The sequence below is a fragment of the Argentina silus genome, assembly GCF_951799395.1.
Source record: "Argentina silus genome assembly, chromosome: 14".
NCBI lineage: Eukaryota > Metazoa > Chordata > Actinopteri > Argentiniformes > Argentinidae > Argentina > Argentina silus.
Genome location: NC_139668.1, coordinates 10,597,971 through 10,619,169, shown reverse-complemented (window position 1 = coordinate 10,619,169; position 21,199 = coordinate 10,597,971). Strand labels below are relative to the sequence as shown.

At 42.2% G+C, this 21,199-nt stretch overlaps 2 protein-coding genes across 2 annotated transcripts; one reads left to right on the top strand and one right to left on the bottom strand.

Moving 5' to 3' along the window:
* The first annotated feature begins 912 nt into the window (after nt 1-912).
* On the top strand, nt 913-9,514 carry LOC310814978 (ubiquitin-protein ligase E3A). The gene is made up of 11 exons (XM_083684563.1): nt 913-1,190; nt 2,103-2,147; nt 2,932-3,245; nt 3,371-4,620; nt 4,911-5,055; nt 5,179-5,384; nt 6,354-6,518; nt 6,667-6,822; nt 6,926-6,999; nt 7,386-7,529; nt 7,672-9,514. Exons 1-11 carry the CDS (start codon nt 1,114-1,116, stop codon nt 7,790-7,792), a joined length of 2,697 nt encoding a protein of 898 aa, XP_083540689.1. The 5' UTR covers nt 913-1,113; the 3' UTR covers nt 7,793-9,514.
* An 836-nt stretch (nt 9,515-10,350) lies between these two features.
* Nucleotides 10,351-15,850, bottom strand: LOC310815344 (cyclic nucleotide-gated channel alpha-3-like; the record flags this gene model as incomplete). The annotated part of the gene is made up of 8 exons (XM_083685080.1): nt 10,351-11,738; nt 11,843-11,949; nt 12,044-12,145; nt 12,364-12,444; nt 13,236-13,286; nt 14,381-14,545; nt 15,066-15,128; nt 15,759-15,850. 8 exons carry the CDS (start codon nt 15,848-15,850, stop codon nt 10,351-10,353), a joined length of 2,049 nt encoding a protein of 682 aa, XP_083541206.1.
* Nucleotides 15,851-21,199: the final 5,349 nt, after the last annotated feature.

Genomic DNA, 21,199 nt, shown 5'->3' with positions numbered 1-21,199 from the left:
ACCCAACGTTCCCTAAGACGACTATTCCCCCCAGCAACTGCAGTCCCAGTACCACCACCACCTCTCCTCCTTCATCAGGTAACCTGCATCTCTGGGCCCCAGCCTGCACACCGACCCCTCCAGTTCCAGCTCCAGATAAGACCGAATGACCAAGAGAGGAGCAACTGTGCCTGTCTACAGGGAAATAAATCCTGCACTCTTCTCATTCGCCACTAGACACGTCGCCATCAGCGTAGCGTCAATGTGACGTCCTACCTGCTACACAGAGCGCGTTTTTTTTTTTTTAGAGAGAGAGATGTTGTATGCATGTACAACTATTATGAATATGTCTATACATTACCATACTATGAAGCTGTGTGAAAATATTTGTAAGCGTCCAAAAAGCATTGAAACCTAGCATTTCAGGCACTTTGTATGGTGTTTACGCGCGTGGATCCGAGAAAAATAGACTTCAAGGCTAATTTTAAGTCTACGCTTTAAACAGGCGCTGGTGTAGCAGATTACATTGAATACAATAGTCTATCAACTCCGTATCACGGGCTTGATGTAGCAGGGCTGTTTCAGGTCTGATACGGAGAGAAAAAATCTAAGTGTCGCTTGCTGAACAAGTTTGCCGCAGTTGTAGATTTTTCTTGATGTTTGGTTTATGTTATGATTGATGGTTATGTAGTGCTTTGATTGTTGAAACTGACAACTGAAAAACTATTTAAAAAAAAAAATAATAATAATAACTTTTGATGAGCATGTGCATCAATGTGTTTCTCATTAAAACGTACTTAGTTGCTCTGCTCCCTAGCTCTCAGTTATTATCAAAAACAAAATTCAACACATGACGAGGGAACTCGAAGGTTTGGGTTTGTGCATACTGCAACATTGCATTCTGGGACGTGTCCCCAGGGTTGTTGAAGTCAAGATGGCTGTAAACACCAAAAGGAGAATAGAGCATGTAATAGGCCTTAAATGAAGTTCCTTTTTCGTGTAAATTGTCCACTGTCACTAAGAGCGTTTCGCAGACACATCCGACTTTGCTGGAGGTGTATACTGTCCGTGGAGGAATAGTACATTCATAAACATACACAGAAGAATCACAACAACTGAGGGATAAAGTCTCGTATGAATTCCGACGAGAAGGAGGACTGTGAGTGTGCGCCACCACAGGCCGAGACAACCCCTGCAGGAGAATACGAGAGGTCGGTATAGGGATAAAGGAGAGGGTCGTGGATGTCGGGAAAGGCTAGGAGTGTTGCATTTTAGTCAGTCTTGTGTTTGTGTACACTATGATTACAAATCTATGTTAGAGTGCAAGTGTTCAACTACCCTCCAGTTTTATCCCGAGCCCTGTCTAGGCCTGAAAAGTACATTTGGCAGCATTTTAGCATATGCTAACTCGGTTAGCTGCTAGCTTTGCCGTTGCGATTGCAAACTAGTTCATTAGCTAGCAACCGGTATAAGGCTATATAGCGATCTCTATGGTAATCAGCTAGCTATGTAGCTACCTGTCAAAGGTAGGTGAACTGGCTTGTATTGCTTCTTTGCGAGTTATCACGTTTTCTGTCTTCCGAGGACCTGTCGCTAGATACTAGCCGCACTAGCTACTAGCCAGCTAACGTGAGAGAGCTAGTAACCGAGCTGCAGTGTCATCACCCTTTTCGGCCCAATTCTTGGTAGTAAAAAAAGCTTTATTTAGTTTCATTCATTGACTACCGTTATAGCTAGACACCTTAACGTGAGCGCATGCAAGTTATTGACATGGAGGTTTGTTTACATGTAATGTTAGTCTAGCAGTAACAATACTGGCTTGTAAGTGGCATTAGTGGCTATGTAGTACTGTGTGTGTGTGTGTGTGTGTGTATATCTTGCTAGCTTGCTTAAATGCTTGCCATACAATGTGCATATACTGTAGCTACAAAGGGTTCTGTCAAAAATATCAATTATGTATGTTTTTATATATATATATTGAAATATATATTGAATTGAAATGTTGCAATATTTTTTGTATAGCTAGCCAATAACGAATCAGGAATGATATTGGAACATTGGTCAGCATGCCAGCCTTTACTGAAATTGTCCCTCACATACAATTTATGTATCTGTCCATATAGAGCACAAGAGGAGTCTGACATAGAAAACCCTGAAGCAAGCCGAATGTAAGTTGTCATGTAACTATCTCTGATTGTTACATTTGAAATGATACAGTGCATTACATAGCTGTGTACTTTATCAGTAACATGACATGGGTGGACAAATGAAGAGCAGTACTGTGGCCCTGCCAGTTTCCTCTGCATCCCCTCTGACTGCACATTATCCCTTTGCATGGCCTGCTGATTGTGTCAAATGGTACATACAGAACTCCACTGAAGACTGGCATGTCTTCAGACCTCAAGCACACCCCCAGTACTAGTATTTAACATAGGTTTATGTCTGTTCTGATATGTTTTCTTCTATTTCCAGAGTGAAAGATTGTGTCCGTTTTGCAGTTCCTTTTTTTTAACCCGAAATCCATTTTCATGAGTATTTCTCGTCAATCCATAATGCATACCGTCTTGAACCATCATCATTTTGCATGCAGCTGCACCATAGCTATCGAAACGCGAGGTCTGTGTTTACTTTCTAAAAAAAAGTCTCATACCGCGTTAAAATACATCAGATGAGAGTTTTTGCACTCCGACCCTGCTCTACTATGCCAGTGATTCCCAGAAAGCAGCACACGTTATCTCTTGCGCTGAGGACCTCATGTGGGAGGGAGAGGGGAATCTTGGGAGTTGTTGGAATTGAATCAAATGGGCTTTAAAATTCCGCTTTAAAATTCCGCTTTAATTGTTCTCACCTTGTATACACAGTTTCACCCTGTCTGTCTGTCTCTGTATGACTGAGACTCCCACCACTAACTTTCACAATTCTCTCTGCTTCCTCTCTGAACGCCTGATGCAGGAAGCGAGCAGCCGCCAAGCATCTGATAGAGCGCTACTACCACCAGTTGACTGAGGGCTGTGGAAATGAATCCTGCTCAAATGCATGGTGTGCCTCGTCCTTGGGCTTTCACCGCATGGACAACAATGCAGCCGCAGTCAAGGCCCTGGAGCTGTACAAGATCAACGCCAAATTGTGTGACCCCCACCCCTCAAAGAAAGGCACCACCTCTGCTTACCTAGAAAGCAGTACCCATGGCGCCCACCACAACTCAGCATGCAGCAACAGGAAAGTGAACCATAAGGACATGCACTCTGTAAGGGATAACTTCAAAGGTGAGTCATCGTCTGTCGTGTCACTGGTGAGCTCTCTTGCTAGCGATTACATTTGTATGTGTGGTAAACTGGTGACTTTGTCCCATTGTGTATCGCTAACCAGATTTATTTGATTGTGTTCTCAGATGTGAATTACCTGACAGAGGAGAAAGTGTATGAGATTCTGGACATCTGCGGAGAGAAGGAGGACTACTCCCCTCTTATCCGAGTCATTGGCCGGGTCTTCTCCAGTGCAGAGGGCCTGGTTCAGAGCTTCCGCAGGTCCAAACCCCACACCAAGGAGGAGCTTAAGTCCCTCCAGGGTAAAGATGAGGACAAGGATGAGGACGAGAAGGAGGCAGCCGCATGCTCCGCCACTGCTATGGAGGAGGACTCTCCAGCCTCCTCCTCCCGGTTAGAAGAGGGTGCTTCCCAGGGGGACAGCGATGTCCAGAAGCTGGGCCCAGATGAGGTGTCGGTGGACATCGACGCAGTTCGTAGGGTCTACAGCCGCTTGCTGTCCAACGAGAAGATTGAAGCGGCCTTTCTCAATGCACTGGTCTATCTGTCACCCAACGTGGAATGTGACCTGACGTACCACAACGTCTACTCCCGGGACCCCAACTACCTGAACCTGTTTGTCATTGTGATGGAGAACAGCAACCTCCACAGCCCAGAGTACTTGGAGATTGCCCTGCCCCAGTTCTGCAAGGCCATGAGCAAGCTGCCCCTGCCGGCACTTGCCAAGCTGGCTCGCCTCTGGTCGCAATACAGTGACGAGCAGATCCGCCGCATGATGGAGACCTTCCAGCAGCTCATCACCTACAAGGTCATCAGCAACGAGTTCAACAGCCGCAACCTGGTCAACGACGACGACGCGGTGGTGGCAGCCACCAAGTGCTTGAAAATTGTCTACTATGCAAACGTCCTAGGAGGGGACCTGGACATGGAGCACAACGAGGAGGAGGATGAGGAGCCCATTCCAGAGTCCAGCGAGCTGACTCTGCAGGAACTCCTGGGGGAGGAGCGCAGGAACAAAAAGGGCCCGCGGGTGGACCCCCTGGAGACAGAGCTGGGCATCCGCCCCACTGACTGCCGGCGGCCCCTCATCCCCTTCGAGGAGTTTGTCAATGAACCCCTGAACGAGGTGCTAGAGATGGACAAGGACTACACCTTCTTCAAGGTGGAGACTGAGAACAAGTTCTCCTTCATGACCTGCCCCTTCATCCTCAACGCAGTTACCAAGAACCTGGGTCTGTACTACGACAACCGCATCCGCATGTACAGCGAGCGCCGCATCACTGTGCTTTATAGCCTGGTGCAGGGCCAGCAGCTAAATCCCTACCTGAGGCTCAAAGTGCGCAGGGACCACATCATCGACGACGCCCTGGTCAGGGTAAGTGACCTGATGACCACCAGCCTTGTCCCAAAACAACCCCCTCTGCGCTAGAAAATAGCATTGATCTAAAATTATTGCATAGATATACAAGATCGGGAAAATTCTATCTAGTCTATCAGAGGACATCGTTGAACTACCATTATCTTGCCAATCCTTTCAGATCTACCCAAGTGTCTAGGGGTTAGGGGTTGTTTCTGGGGTTGTTTTTATCTCTAAATAATGAGTGCCTTACTATATTAGTGCACCAGTTTTGTCATAGATTTTCCCTTTTTTTCCTGCTTTTGTAGCTTGAGATGATTGCGATGGAGAATCCTGCAGACTTGAAGAAGCAGCTGTACGTGGAGTTTGAAGGAGAGCAAGGTGTAGATGAAGGAGGCGTTTCCAAAGAGTTCTTTCAGCTTGTTGTGGAGGAGATCTTCAACCCAGATATTGGTGAGAAATTTGCTATTTGGTCATCAAATTTCAGAGTGGGCACAGTGTGAGACGTGTTGTCAGAGCATTATTTGTGGGGGGGTTTTTATGTACTGTAAGCTGTCGTCTTCTTATTCTCCTCAGGAATGTTCACGTACGATGAGCGCACCAAGATGTTTTGGTTTAACTCTTCCTCGTATGAGAACGATGGTCAGTACACACTCATTGGCATCGTCCTGGGCCTGGCCATATACAATAACTGCATTCTGGACGTTCACTTCCCCATGGTGGTCTACAGAAAGCTAATGGGCAAGAAAGGAACTTTCCGGGATCTTGCAGACTCTAATCCGGTAACTGCTCTTGTGTTTGCAGTAGTTTAACTTTATACTATTCAACCTGCTGGCTGGTATTCATGATTGTGTTGGTAGTATTTCCATTTATTGGTTGTGCTTTATTTTACCGTCCATATTTTTTGTAGTGAAAGTAGAAATTAATAACTTGCATATCAACTCGTCTACTTTTTTTGTGTGTGTTTGTGTACATTTTAATAGGAAACCATTTAGTGACACTTGGTATCAGCTATGCTATGGTCAATTTAGGGCTTTGGGATATACAGTGCCAATTGTAACAATTGGGACAGTGAAGCATTGTTTCTACTTTTGGCTCAATACTCCAGAAATGTCAGACTTGAAATCATAACAATTATTATGAGGGAGTTTCAATTCAACAGTCTAATGGTCTGGGGGTAAAAGCTGTTTGGAAACCTGTTGGTCAGGGACTGGATGCCTCAATACCGTCTGCCAAATGGAAGAAGAGAGAACAGGGCATGGCTGGGGTCGCTATTGTCCTTGATGACCTTACCAGCCTTTCTCTTACACCTCTTGGAGTAGATCGCTTGGACAGCTGGGAGCTCACGGCCCGTGATGGACTGGGCCGTTCTCACCACTCTGGAGAGCTTTACGGTCTTGGGCAGTGCAGCTGCCATTCCAGGCGGTTATGCAACCAGACAGGATACTCTCAATGGTGCACCTGTAACAATTAGTGAGGATCTGGGGGGGGGGACATGCCGAATTCTCTCAGCCGCCTGAGGAAAAACAGACGCTGACGTGCTGACTTGATCACTGTGTGGGTGTGAAGTGACCATGTAAGGTCCCTAGTGATGTGGACATCAAGGAACTTAAAGCTATTAACTCTCTCCACTTCAGATCCCTGTTTCTTTCTTTTTCCAAAAGAATAACAATTGCTTCACTGTCCCAATACTTACAGAGGGCACTGAATGTTCCCCCCTCGCTGACTGTTCCTCCCTGTGTTCTGTGCAGGTGCTGTTCCAAAGTCTCAAGGAGCTGCTAGAGTACGAGGGGAGTGTGGAGGAGGACATGATGATCACTTTCCAGATCTCCCAGACGGACCTATTTGGAAACCCCCTCATGTACGACTTAAGGGAAAATGGGGACAAAATTCCTGTCACCAACGAGAACCGAAAAGTGAGTGGCATTATAATCACATTTGTTGGTATTTCCCGTTTCATCCCACTTCATGACAGAGGTGGATATTTTTGGGAAAGGAGTTTGTCTTGTGATTCTGTTCACACCAGAGTGTCTTCACATGCGCTTTTACTCTCATCATTTGCAGGAGTTTGTAGCCCAATATGCGGAGTACATGCTCAATAAAAGCGTTGAGAAGCAGTTTAAAGCCTTCAGGAGAGGCTTTCACATGGTCACCAATGAGTCGCCTTTGAAATATTTATTTCGGCCAGAGGAAATTGAGCTTCTTATTTGTGGAAGCAGGGTAAGCTGTGGAATAAAGCATTACATGATTGAACATTACATGACGTTCTATAAATTATTTGCGACAATTTTCATTCTTTCCATGATGTATTTGTCATACACAGAACCTAGACTTTCAAGCACTTGAAGAAACAACTGAATATGATGGAGGCTACAACAGAGATTCTCGGATCATTAAGTAAGAAGTCTGTGTGTGCATGTTTGTGTTTGTAAAAAAACATCTAAATGGACCCTTCAGCTCTGATAGCCAATTGCCAACACAACTTTCTGTGTCAGGGGCTAGAATAATCAGAGCTTTACTCCCAATACCAGTGCCTTGAAGGAAGGTGATGCTAGCATTGCTTTCATTTCTGTCCCTCTTTGTACAGTGCCAAGCAAAAGCATCAACCCTCTAGCACAGTTTCCACATGAATGTGATCTGAGTTTACAATCATGCTAATTATGCCAAATCATTTGGATTTCATATTAAAGCTAGTGAAGTTGTTTGTGTGTGTGTGTGTGTGTCTCTGTGTGTGTCTCTGTGTGTGTGTCTGTCTGTGTCTGTGTCCGCACATGCTTGTCCAGGGAGTTCTGGGAGACGTTGCACTCATTTGCTGAGGAGCAGAAGAGGCTGTTCCTGCAGTTCACCACAGGCACAGACAGAGCCCCAGTGGGCGGCCTGGGCAAGCTCAAGATGATCATCGCCAAGAACGGCCCAGACACGGACAGGTGAGACACTTCCCTTTCTGCAGGCCCAGAGGTCTGACACCCATGCAAGTCTGGAAACCTGCAAGGCAACTTGCAAATGTGTGCTTTTCCCCCTGACTGAGCTCACATGGAATAACCTTTTGACCCCCCCCCCCCCCGGCAGGTTACCTACATCTCACACCTGTTTTAACGTGTTGCTCCTCCCGGAGTACAACACCAAGGAGAAGCTGAGAGAGAGACTGCTCAAAGCCATCACCTACGCCAAAGGGTTTGGCATGCTCTGAGGCTCCGCCCACACACTGCAAAAGGACTCCTTTTCAGAACTCCCTGCCCCCCCCCTCCCCCAGAAAAGAAATAAAACACCAATCATTAAGAATTTGAAAAAAGAAATACAAAATGGTTCATACGGTAGAGTGCTCTAGTTGTCCTTTGTCTGTGCCTGCATCCGAAATCACTTGGAGCAAGTAGAGAGACGTTATGTGATCAAACTACGTTTCCCAACCACATTGTGTAAATGTGTTCCGCTTCCCTTTTTTTGTATGTACAGAGAGGATTTTTTCCTTATTATTTATTTTTAAGGTTGAAATCTGTTATTTTGATGCCTGCCTGGAGTAACACCTTTTTATTTGGTGGGAAGGGGAGGGCTGGGAATATTGAATATGAATTGGGTCAGTGAACATGTAAACAAAACCTCGCCATTTGTAAGAAACAGGATAAAGTTCTCCCCAGCTCCGTTACTTTGTCTTCACTTAAAATATCCCCCAGATTCATACCTGTAGTTAGAAGCTGCTGTGACTGCAGGGAGACGGTGAGCTCTTGGAGTAGCCCAAGGTGACTTGAAAACCATCTTCTTCAGTTGACCACCGAGGGAAGACCGGTACTTTTCACCTTCCAGCACCTACCCCATTTTGCATCATTGCCCTGAGTGACCAGACTCAGTTTTTCATGATTTTAAGCATTTTGAAGTCATTTCATTTGGGGACATCTTCAAAAACGCATGTTTACCAAGAGCATTCTTTTCACCATTCAAAGCACTGAGAGTAAGACATCTTGTCAGAGCTGTTGCAAGTGCACTTAGACATTTTCAGAATGTTTATTTTTTGGCCACAAGTTGCCATGATTGTTTTAAGCATTTTCTCAAGTCTTCCCATGTTGTTGTCCCTGTTTAACCAGTGTTGTATTCCTCAGTACATTTAAAACCAGAATACAATTTAATCTGCAATCTGGGTTTCCACATTTAGAAGACCAATCTCAAATATATCCCAGGTTTAGCTAGAGCATCCTCCTGTAGAACCAAGGTATTGTGCTAAATAAAATGTCTTCAAACATTTGCCAAGTGTTACTGACAAAGCTTTGGTCCCTAGTGATCTTTGATCCATAGGACTTTGCCTCCGTCTGTAAAATGCTCTTATGACAGCACTTTTTTTTTTTTTTCTTCATTTTCTTTCTTTGTAATGTTGATCGAAAAGCCAACTGTGAAACTCCCAGCACTGGCACAGTAAACAGGTTTGTTGTTTCTTTACCCTTTTGGAACAGTTTGATAGGGATGTAATCACTGCTTGTACAGGAATCAACTGATCCTAGATGCTGTCTTCACTCAGTCTCTGTCCAGGATGTAAACCGTCGGTTAGCTCAACAGTATGCCACTAAATAAAGGTGCTCTGGGCTGTTGTGAAGAACACGCCTCGAACAGTACAGACTGACAAATGTCCATGTACCCAGAGCCTTTCTCTATTCCATTGCTTTTTTTCTTTTCAATTTCTGCTGTCCATCATTTTCTTTGTACCTCTGTTTTGTACTGCTGAAGATGCTGCTCACCCCGAACATGTATAAGGACTCTAGGGCCCAGTGAAAGGAAAAGGAGAGAAGATCTCGGAAGGAAAGCAGTTGTTGTTTGTAGGTTGGTTTGAATTGACAGTTACATTTTAAATAATTCAATTGATAAAAGGCTTAAAATGTCAAGTGTTGTGAAAATATGCTAAATAAAAATGACTGCTTTTTTCCAACTTGTACCTATTGAAGATTTGATTTTAACCAACTAGTGTCTGCAAAATTAGATGGGTGATGGTGTGCTCTTTCTTTGACATTCCCAACTAGTCTTTTCCTAATCTGTTCTGTCTACTGGGGGCTCTTGTTACAAGGGCTTTAACATGTTAATGGCTATACTAATGTATTCTATCAAAGGAAACTTAGGTATTTATTTCAGATATTGGTTGCCAAACCTCTCATTCAAGCACACCATATCAGATTTTTGGCATTCTGCATCTTCCATGAACAATAGTTGGGGATCATTAGTGTTGTACTGGTGATTTGAGCTCTAGTAAACACAATTTAATTGTTTGGCTTTAGATCAGTTCTACAATTTTTAAACTATTTTTCACGGGTTGATAAATTTAGGTTTTTAAGCTGCACTTGATGGTTTGATGCTCCAAAGCAAATTATACTCTCCATCAAATTGTCTATTGCAACTGATCAAGTACAGCAGCTTCATTCATCATTCATGTTTGTTCATTTCTTATTCCAATACAGATCAATTCCATTTATGAGAATCGTCAGTCATTAAAAAAAGTCTCCTCGACAAGTACAAACAGTGCAACTTCCTCTGTCTGAAGCATCATAGCATTTCTGTATTGTTACACAATTTATGACATAATACTTTACTACACATATTTTTACTATCGATGTTTCACTAGATACAACAATGCATAGTTTATGTTTACAAATGTAACCCACTTGGAATGGAAGCCCACTACATTATATTAATCTAATTATCAATGCTGAATACAGACATACATTTAGTGTCTATGTCTCTCAGACAAGAATGAAGTAATACTACATGGAACTAATTGTCCTTTTTTTCCTCCTCCACATCTGAGAGATGTTCCACCCTGAGAGTTCTTACACTGTTCTCCATGTTAGTGATCCGCTGCTTGACCTTGGTCTGGTAGTTCTCATACTGGTCTATTACTTTGTTGAGCTTGATCATCATAACGTCCATATTTGTTTCTAGCTGGATTACTTTATTCTCCATGTCTTTGACGTCTGTCCCAGCAGCTGCTTCAAAATCAATGAGGTTGTCCTTCATCAGGATGGCCCTTCCTTTCTCCTCCAGTGCTCCTTTAGCGTCTGGGTACTCAGTGAGTGCCTCCATCAGATCGTCTTTAGACAGGGCGAAAAGGTCAGAGTAGCCCACACTCCTGATATTGGCCGTTCTTCTGTTCCCGGCCTTGCTGCCCTTGATTCCCAGGATACTGATTTCTCCAAAGTATGCGCCGCTGCCTAGCACTACAAACTGGGTAACCCCATCATCAGCCACTACGGCCAGCCTCCCCTCTTTGATGATGTACATCTCCCTGCCAATGTCACCCTTCTTGCAGATGTAGTCCCCAGGGCTGAAGACCTGAGGTTGCAGCTTGAGCACCAACTCAATTAGCAGGCCAGCTTCGCAGTCCTGGAAGATGCGGACTTTCTGCAGTGTTTCCAGATGGACGTTGATGGCGATCTCCGCCTTCAGCTTGTCTGGGAGGTTCTTTAGCACCTCTTTCTCGTTGCAGGTCTTCTTCTCTGTCCATAGGTAGTCAAACCACTTGACCACCCTGGTCTCCATATCCTTAGTGACTTTTCGGAACTCCATGTACTGCTTGATGGAGTCGATCTTGGACTGGAATTCGGCGCGTGCAGCGTTCATGTTGGAGATCATGGCACCGACATTACCGACGATAGTGGCAAAGATCAGCACACCGGTAAGGAAGTCGACCACAACGAATAGGTACTCAACATCTCTGACCGGAGGTGGCGTTTCTCCAATGGTAGTTAGAGTGAGTGTAGACCAGTAGAGGCTGTAGACATACTTTCTGGCCAGGCGTGCAGCCTCAGGGTTACTCATGTTTGGATATACCCAGGTGTCAGACCCAAAGCCAAGGGTTTTGGAGATGGCAAAGTATAAACAAGCATTCCAGTGGATGATAACCAGGAGGTAAAGCACAAGGTTGCTGATTCGAAAAATATTTGGAAAGTTTGTTCGGGTTTCCGTCCTGTCAAAAAACTCAAAGAGGCGTGAAATCTTGAAGAGCCGGTTAAATCTCAGCTCCGGATTGTTGTAGCCAAATATTAAAAAGAGAAAGTCTGTAGGAATCATTGATATTGCATCATATTTGAATTGCATTGTCTTCTTGTAGTGCTCTAGTAGTACGTTTTTGTCCCTCACAAGCAATCCTTGTTCAAGGAAACCTGTTGATAAAATTTGGAAGCTTTATTACAAATTCCACATGGAATGAGTCTATGTATAAGGAAATTGATTTAATGCTCTCTTCCCCCAATAAGAAAAGTTTTACCTGTCCTAGATCTCACGAAAGTGTCAATGAAGTAGATTAAGTCTGCAGAATAGTCGAGAGCCAACCACACCTTAATATAATTTGCCTGCAGTTCATTGAAACAGGATCTGGGAGACAAGCAGAAACAAAATCATATTGACCACTCCAAAATTCAACTCCATATTGAGAAACACTGAAACCAGAATTCTTCATAAAGCAGACCTTGGCACCAGAAGCATCACATTGAAGAATATTGGCACAGAAACCAGTGCCAGCCAACAGTAGTACAAATCTGTGGCAGGATCGATGACCCACACCTGTTTTCTGAAATATAAAATACAAAGCTTCTACCAGTTGATAAATATAACAACATATACTATGAATTAATCAAATCAAATTCACTATTTTATTCAATGTTTTATTGAATTTGCATTGTTTTCAAAATGTCTCCATCTGACAGGTCACACTTACTTTACTCTATTTTGATATTTGAGGAAACAAGATCAAATAAACATCATGTTGACTTCTGACAACATACTTACGGGGGTTCCTCTTTCTTTTTATCATCTTTCTTATCATCCTTCTTGACATCTTTCTTTTCATCCTTCTTCTCATCTTTTTTGCTAAAGAAAACATTTCAGCTTTCAGTAAATCTTTTAGCACCAATGAAGCTTGCACTGCAGAACTCAACGACTGGAGAGGAAACAAGCTGGATATCTACAGTGGATTTGAATTCCTCATAGATTGTTGTTTGCTTTCAACTACTGTAGATTTTCCATCACAGTACTGTAATACAATAATTTCCCAAAGCCAGGAGGGGGCAGCATTGTATAGTCAGGAGGTTTGTGGGATGCTATAAAACATATGATGTCTGAATCTCATTTAACGATTATTGACTGTATAGAGTAATCATATAGAATGGGAACAAATAGACAGCATTATGAGGTTCATAGCGCCACTCAGAGTTTATAGTACTGTATCTTTTACTTTACCTAGGGGGAATGACTGGATACAAGGACTGACCATCCATAAGAACACAATTATAGTTTTAACCATGTTTTGAGTGTTTGTTTACAATTGCATTGTTTACAATCAATGGAGTAAAACAAGCCTATACTTTGGGATTGGATGGTAAGACAGTAAAACAGTTGTATGGGCTAAGATTGTGAAGGATTTATAAATTATATTCTTCAAGAATCAAGGGCTGTATATCATTCATTTAAAAGTCAGAAAATGGATGTCCCAATCCCAGATTTCCGCTTTAATAAGGCATGATCCCTGTTTTATACAGGTATTTTGTTGTAACTTCAACATACTTATGCTACATGTAAATAAGTTGTGCTTGACCACATTTTAGAGAATTTGGGAGTGACAGGGAGGGGAACAGATTATTTACAGCTGTTAATCCACTTACTCATCTTTATTGTTGCAGTTGTTCATGTTGAGCGTAGCGAGAGGCCAATTACTGAAAAAGATGCAAATGGGGATGTAAGCCTTTATTTATTTTCTAATTCAGAGTTATTGTAACAGAATATCCACACAGTTGCAAAAGTAAATGAAATACTACTTTCAAGATGCAATCAAGTGCATAATGAACTTTAAAGCGGAATTTTCCCCTGTAATCCAGTGGATTTGTTGCTTTCATTATTCAATAGTAGACACATTCACAAAAAAATCGAGTTTTAAAACGTCAAGATATCTCACTTTGAATGCCCTCATCAGTCCAGATGTTTCAAATTGCCCATTTGATTCAATTCCTACAACTCCCAAGATTCCCCTCTTTCTCCCACGCGAGGTCCTTCTGCTGGACAGCGCTAGAATTAGCGCGTGCCTCTCTCTGGGAATCACTGGCATAGTATGGTCGGAGTGCAAAAACTCTCGTCTGATGTATTTTAAAGCGGTATGAGACTTTTTTTTAGGAAGTAGACCTCGCGTTTCCATAGCTATGACGCAGCTGCACGCGAAATGATGATAGTTCGAGTATAACTAAGTGTCGTCCGCATAACAGTGAAAGGAAATATTGTGTTTACGGATAATCTGACCTAGTGGAAGCATGTATAATGAAAATAAAATTGCGCCTAAAATGGAGCCTTGTGGCACACCAAAGTTCACTTGGACTGAGGAAGAGACACACTTTCCTTTCCCTACAAAATATCTAAGGCAGTTTATTAAAATGGTATGATTGATTGTATCAAAGGCTGCACTAAGATCAAGGAGAATTAAAATGGAACATTGACCTGAATCAGCGGCTAAAAGTAGGTTGTTTGTTACTTTAAGTAGAGAAGTTTCAGTGCTATGACATGGGCGAAAACCAGATTGGAACTTTTCAAATAAATCCTTTCTATTCAGATAGCTAGTCATGTCAATGATAATATGTTGTTGATGGCACCACCTGCCCAGTGGTCTAGACGGAGTGCTCACCTTATCACTTAAAACTATCCAGTCCCTTCAGATCTATCAACACCAAAGGGTTATGGGCTCAGGGTATGTGGCAAGAGCTTGTTTTAGAATTTGGCTATTTGCATAATGCCTACAGTGGCTAAAGATACTCAGGCTCACTTCCTCCTGCGGAGCTGGTCGGAGTTTCTGGCGGAGGACATGCTCTCTGCTCTCCAGGCCTCTCTGAACTCCGTGTGGGCCTCCATGGTGGAGTCGGAAGGCTGGACGTTGGCACCCCCACCGTGAGAGGCCCAGCCCTTCAGGAAGACCATGAAGCGGGACAGCCTATGAGAAAAGGGACATGTGAACATGTGACTCTCAATTCAATCAGCTTTACCATTATTCCTCCGGTAGTTACTATGTTACTACTTCCTTTAATTATCCCAGAGGGGAAATTGTTACTAGCAGGCATAGTAAAATCCAGTAAACCTACTGTTAAAAACAATAAACATATAGCAACATACAGTAGACAGTGCAATGATAATCAATGAAGTCTACAATTTCAAAGACTGGCGATGAGGGACTGGGTATATAAAGGTTGTATCTGTTTTTGCAGAATGGGCAATAGTGCAAAAATCCTGCACACTATTTCACTGTTGTACTAGTGAAGTGCTACAGTCGTACAGTAGTGAAGAGTCAAGTAGATGCTTCACGTAAGACACATGTGCATAGTTTACAGACTGCAGTTTGCTGATTTACTCTAGGTTTCCAGACAGGTGCAAATCTATCTCATAGTGGAATGTTTTAGGTACACATCTATCATCTACTGTATCTAACAAATCTTCTGTAATAGTGAGACACTGACCTAGGCATCCCCTCTGTGCCTGCGAATGAGGGTGAGTCAGGTTGTCCCTCATTGTCCATGGAGCTGCAGAAGCACAGAGAAACATCTTGCAATGAGAAAAGCATACGTTTATTAAACTAAAATGACTCATTTTTGGCACCTAAACATTTTGGAAGTTTGCTCGAATTCAAGGATAAGGAGAGTTGAATGTATAATTGAAAAATAAATGTGTGCTTGTGATAGTCTATTACATTTGCTGTGCTGTGGATACCCTGTCCCCCTGCATCTATTGGTGCTGGTGTAACTTTTTTTTCTTCCAGTCCCACTTGTTGTATTTGTAATGATTTAATCCCCTGTTTTTAATGTATGTTCGATGCATAGAAAATGTCTGTTTTGACAGTCAATAAGTATCTTATCTAATTTAAAGATTGGAATAGTCCTACTGTATAGAATAAACATGATGGGACGTGAATTACTAACACAGCACTCCTTAATCTTAGTTTCTGCCTACAGTGACCTACTAAATATTTCTGTTTATAATCTTAGTTTATTTGAATTCCCTTAAAAAATTGGGTGGTAACCACTTCTAAAACTATAGACTGGCTGCATGTGTTTTATTTGCTCCTCTAAGAAGTCTTATAATGCTTCAGATTCTGTTATGAAGGTAAACCTTGGCTGCTGTAGTGGATTGTGGATTCTGCATGTCTGTCTGACCTGCTGTTGTCACTCTCAATCTGCTCCAGGTCATCAGGGGTAGGAACCAACAGGCGATTGGGATAAGACTGCTCTGTGCAGATTATTGGCATCTTGTCTCACAGTGTGCTCACCAGTGCATCAGTCTGATGGACAGCTGTTAGTAGTAGGGATACATTATTAGGGCACACATGCACACATTATTACCAGCCACAGTACACAATATGTTAGGGGTAATTCATTGACATATCAGATAATGCAGCATGGTTTCTCATTCACACTGTAGATGTTGTTTGGTTGAACACATGAATCCACAAATGTGTTATTGCTTGCTAAGAAGTCATGGTTTTGTAACAGTGGTTTTTTTTCAATATCTGCTATAGATTGAATCCCAGCTTTGGTCACAATATACCATTTGCCACACTAAGTGATTCTGACTACTCATAGTCATGTTGTAAATTAGATAATTTAACAATTTATCCAGAGTTCAACAATGCTGCAAATTCTCCCGAGAGTAGGGGAATAATTGTTTACAGGGATTGGATTTAAAGAATCCCTAGGCCTTTTCACGACGAAACCAAATAATGTGTGGCCAAGCTCAAAATGAAGTCTGGTTAATGTCGACTTAATGCGGTCTGTTCTGAATTCCTTTCGCACCACCTTATGCGCGCGGATCTGTGCCTTAAGCAGCAAATGTGGTGCGGAGGTAATGTAATATAGGCTGTTTGTATATCATTTCAAATGTATCGTCATTATTGCTTACCAATTACAAAAAAATGCCGCGCTGATGGAGGGAATTCGGTCCAAGAATAACAGAATACATACAGTTCAAAGTTGTATTGTTATATTACCGTGTTTGTCCTATGATAAAGGACAGTGTATGACAGTTCAATTAAAGAACGGGCAGAACGAAAGGTAATCAGAATAGACACCAACGTCAAAAGGATCAAGTTCCCTGTGTTCCGAGAAACTGCTTTGCATAAAAGGCCACAGTGTTGTACAATTTAAAACATCGAGGAGGTTTTCAAATAGCCTATAGCACTAGCCTGATACACAGTTTAAGACATTAGTCTGGTATTTTACATATTAGTCACTTAACTGATGCTTCCGAGACGTGACGTGCAATGAGATCAGTATAATCTGATTAACCTGCACATACACTCACCGAACACTTTATTAGGAACACCTGGTCACCTTCTCATGGTGGAGGTGGTGCAATGGTGTGGGGAATGTTTTCTTGGCAGACTTTGGGCCCGTTAATACCAATCAGTCATCGCTTGAATAACACAGCCTATTTGAGTATTGTTGCTGACCATGTGCATCTCTTCATGGCCACAATTTACCCATCTTCGAATGGCTACTTCCAGCATGATAAAGCACCATGTAACAAAGCAAAAGTCGTCTCAAACTGGTTTCATGAACATGACAATGAGTTCAGTGTTCTTCAGTGGCCTTCCCAGTCACAGGATCTGAATCCAATAGATCACCTTTGGCATGTGGTAGAACGGGAGATTCACAGTTTGAAAGTGCACCTGAAAAATCTGCAGGAATTGCGTGATGCAGTCATGTCATCATGGACCAGAATCTCAAAGGAATGTTTCCAAAATCTTGTGGAATCAATGCCACGAAGAACTGAGGCTGTGTTTTGAGAGCGAAGGGAGGCCGTACGCAGTATTAGTATAGTGTTCCTAATAAGTACTCGGTGAGTGTATGCAGTGTGTGGTGCACTCACCACAGCTCTATCTGTAGGCTACCTCAAATTGAATAATTAAAACAAATACACTAAATAATACCCACATCGTAGCTAGTATCAAGCGTAATTGCGTATCATTGTGTGCCTATTAGCAAAATAAATACTAGACTTATAAGTATAGAAGTATAGAAAGCCAGGACAGGGTTAACACCCTTTTAACCTTGTCTCCGTGGTATTTGGGCAGAATTATCTGGGCACGGGATTAGCACTTGTTCGACTATTTTATTCGTTCCATTGTGCCAGAAAAACTCAAGCACAGATAAGTATTTCAAACATATTCTCAAATACTGTCCTATTTGAACTCAGGACTGACAAATCCTCATAAAGATACATTATAGGACAAAATGTCTTCTTGATAGCAGGGTTATTCAGATGCTAGGCTACTGCCCATTAGGATACATCGTAATTGGTGAAAATATGCAATCTGATTTATGAACATGTTTTTGTTTTATTATTGTTATGTCATTTACTTCGAATTACACATTTACATCTAGTCAGTGATTTACGCCCTTGATCAATTCAAAATCCCGCACAGACCATGCCTGTCAGATTGACCAATTAATCCAAAAGCCATTGGTTCTGGGCACCACTACAGATAAGGATTATAGAGGTTTAGATGGCCTACTCCAAAATAAGACATGACTTTTAGGTTAAGTCTGGTGTTAAGTATTGCAAGCTTTAAATTGGGATTGTGGTCCATTAAATGTTAGACTTGTTAGACTTGGAGGCAAACAAGGGATATGCCGAAACATCACTTTTGGTAATAGATCATCAGAATGTCACTCCAGATCAGAAATCATTAGACCTTGATGATGTTATAATAGCCTACTGTTTATCGTTGCTCCAGTAACAGTTTACTTTGCTGTTTTGGTTTTCACTACTGCATTAGAACATTTCACAATTCGGAACTCCTTAAAGTAGAAGCATATTTAGATATTTTATGTCCCACCCAGAGACTATATAGTGTCCCAAAGTTTAGCAATGATTTTGCTGCTTCTTTTTTTGTGTGTGCAAAAATTGGGATGAATCCTAAACAAACACACTCATCTTTAGTTTATAGGCTAGTTGTACCTGAATGTAGTTTCTGAAAGAGTAATCCTCATGCAAATCGATGAAAATCTCCTCGATGTGATGTCAAATAATCCCATATTTACTAATCTCTTTATCCATCTCAAGCACAACTATTTTGCATTATGATTTATACTTGAAACGTATTCTCTGAAAATCAGCCCCTTGGCCGTTGGACAGCTCCTCCGTGCCCTAAAGCGCGATCTCCCACCCACCTGCACTCAAACCTTCTGAAACGTCACGCACCTCCCTCGTGAATATTCATAGACAGATAAGGGTGACAATTGGACTGAACCTTACCGTAGGTGTGAGCGCAATTTATTCCGTTGCTTCGACTGACTTCTACTCCTGCTGCAGCGACAGTAACTGTGAGGCTTTATACGTGCCTATACGCTGGTAAACTGTAACGTTACTGGAGACAGCCAGTGCTGCATGAACATGGAAATATTTGACTGCTAAATGTCCTGCCACCATAATGTAATTGAATATTCTTCCTTATTTCGCTTTCCCCATCATCCCAGAAACGGAGACAGTGTGTAAAACACTCGGTTTAAATCGGTTTTCAGCTATATTAGGGACTGGTCAGTTAGCTAGTACACATGTCTCGAATATCCAGTACAAATATCCACCAACATGATATCAACCTTATTAACTTCCAATAATCAGTCAAAACGAAATTAATATTTGATATATATGGTAATTTATTATTGTTTCCATACAAAACTGTCATAGCATATATGTCAAACTGTTGAATAAGTACCAGTAATGTTGCAATGATCCCTCAAAATCAACCGCTTCGCTTTAATGATCTGCTAATATCAACAGAGAATATATGCCGTAAAACCATTTATTTTGATCAAGCGTTTATTAGGGACTTCTTGCTTGCTTGCAATGTCCTTAATGGCCCGGCTATTATTGGATGTTTTACGGTATTGTAGTGAACAAGAGCGAACGTAAGAGTCCACTCGTTGCACTGCCATCCGCCCCGCCAAATTTGGATTTCTAACTTTGGATTTTCACTCTGTCGCAAATCAGTCGCACTCTTGTCTGTTGCATCTCTTCTTTTTTTTTATGTTCTGGCAGTGTCGCCCAGCTGGTTTTGCTATGACGTCATATCCCAAAATCTACCTTTAAATGTAAATGTTGCAAGTTTACAGCTCTCCAAAATGCACAGGTACACATCCGTGCCTTAGCCCCTTCATTACTTTAACCCCTAAAAGGACAACAGTCACAAAAGCAACAAAGCCTCACACAAAGGAAGCTCAGGATTACTTTCTGGCTCTACCTTGGCTCCACTTAATGGTCTGGCAGCTCATCAGAAGAGAGGATGTCTCAGATGATAAGATGAAGTGTCTTAAGGGCTCAGAACTCTGTACAGCAAAACTAAATCTCACTCTGTCCACCTTACCTGCAGATAAGTCCCCAGACTCCCACATAGAAACGCTCATCCTCACTCTAATTTTCACTGAAAAATGGGTGACCTGCAGCTAACCAACATGGCACCCACTAGGTAGTCATCTACATATCAACTTTTTCTCATAATCATTGATATTACTGACTATTATTTTCATTCAGTAGCAAAACCCAAAAGAAGAACATAGCCCAAACTGATCCTGTCCCACTTACCGATAGAGCTGAGAAGATTGGGTACGTGTAAGCATTGTGATGTAAATTCTGCCCAGCTTTTTAGAGAGCAATGTGGAGCCATTGGCATATTGCTAACACCTATCCAATAATTGCAGATCTACAGAAGTATATAGGTGGTAGGGCTATGAGTCAATTTGGGATTGGATGATCGGGTGATTGACATAACAGACTGACAGATCACCATCATCTTGGGATCAAAAAACACAAACAAATGCAGTGGAAATTCCCCTGTGCCAAAGAGACAGTGCCAGCACCCCGCCCTTCCCTAGATGTAGACATAGGAAAGGCTCTAGGCAATCTGTATAGTGGAAGTGTTAATCCTAGATAAGGCATCTAGGTGTCCCTGAGTCCTGCTAAAGCTTTTCCCCAGACAGTGAGTTCAATGCTCATTGGGGGGGGGGATTTGGCAATACAGGATACTGGTCATTGCAATAACACAAATAAACCTTTCTATTGGTATCTATAGCTTCTTTTTTTTTTTTTAATCCACTATTAGAAAACATAGCATACTGTTGTACAATTTCAAATTGTCAGTGTTGCCAGAGGGCAGCAACGTGCACAATTATATTCCTACACCTTTAAGGTCATGTTAGTTAAACTACATTTTGCTGTAGCTTGGTGGTAGTATAACTAAATTCAAATCTTAGTTGTGTTCCAGTAGTTTTTTCAGCCCTTGAACTTCAAATGTCTCTCCTATTTATTCCCTCACTGCCTCCTGTCTCCCCACTTTGCTCCACCTCACCTATTTTTTCTTTCTCAGTGATTTCAGTCATTTTAGTTTCTGTCATACAGACTAGTCAGTAACTGACTGTCCTGTGTTGGACAAAGTAGTTTCGATGTAGTGAAGGATAAGTAGCTTCAAATGGGATTGTCTGTTAAGCTTTAGATGGCATGTGCACATTAAACAAGAGACGAATTGACAGCTGCAGTCGGCAGGGTACAAGAAAAGGATTCTGGGGGGTCATATCACACTCCTATTGTGCTCCAGGGTCTC

Coding starts and splice junctions, on each gene's coding strand:
- LOC310814978 (XM_083684563.1), top strand. CDS start 1,114: ATGAATTCCGACGAGAAGGAGGACTGTGAGTGTGCGCCACCACAGGCC. Junction 3,246..3,370: donor TGTAAGGGATAACTTCAAAG/GTGAGTCATCGT, acceptor TTGTGTTCTCAG/ATGTGAATTACCTGACAGAG. Junction 6,519..6,666: donor TCACCAACGAGAACCGAAAA/GTGAGTGGCATT, acceptor CATCATTTGCAG/GAGTTTGTAGCCCAATATGC.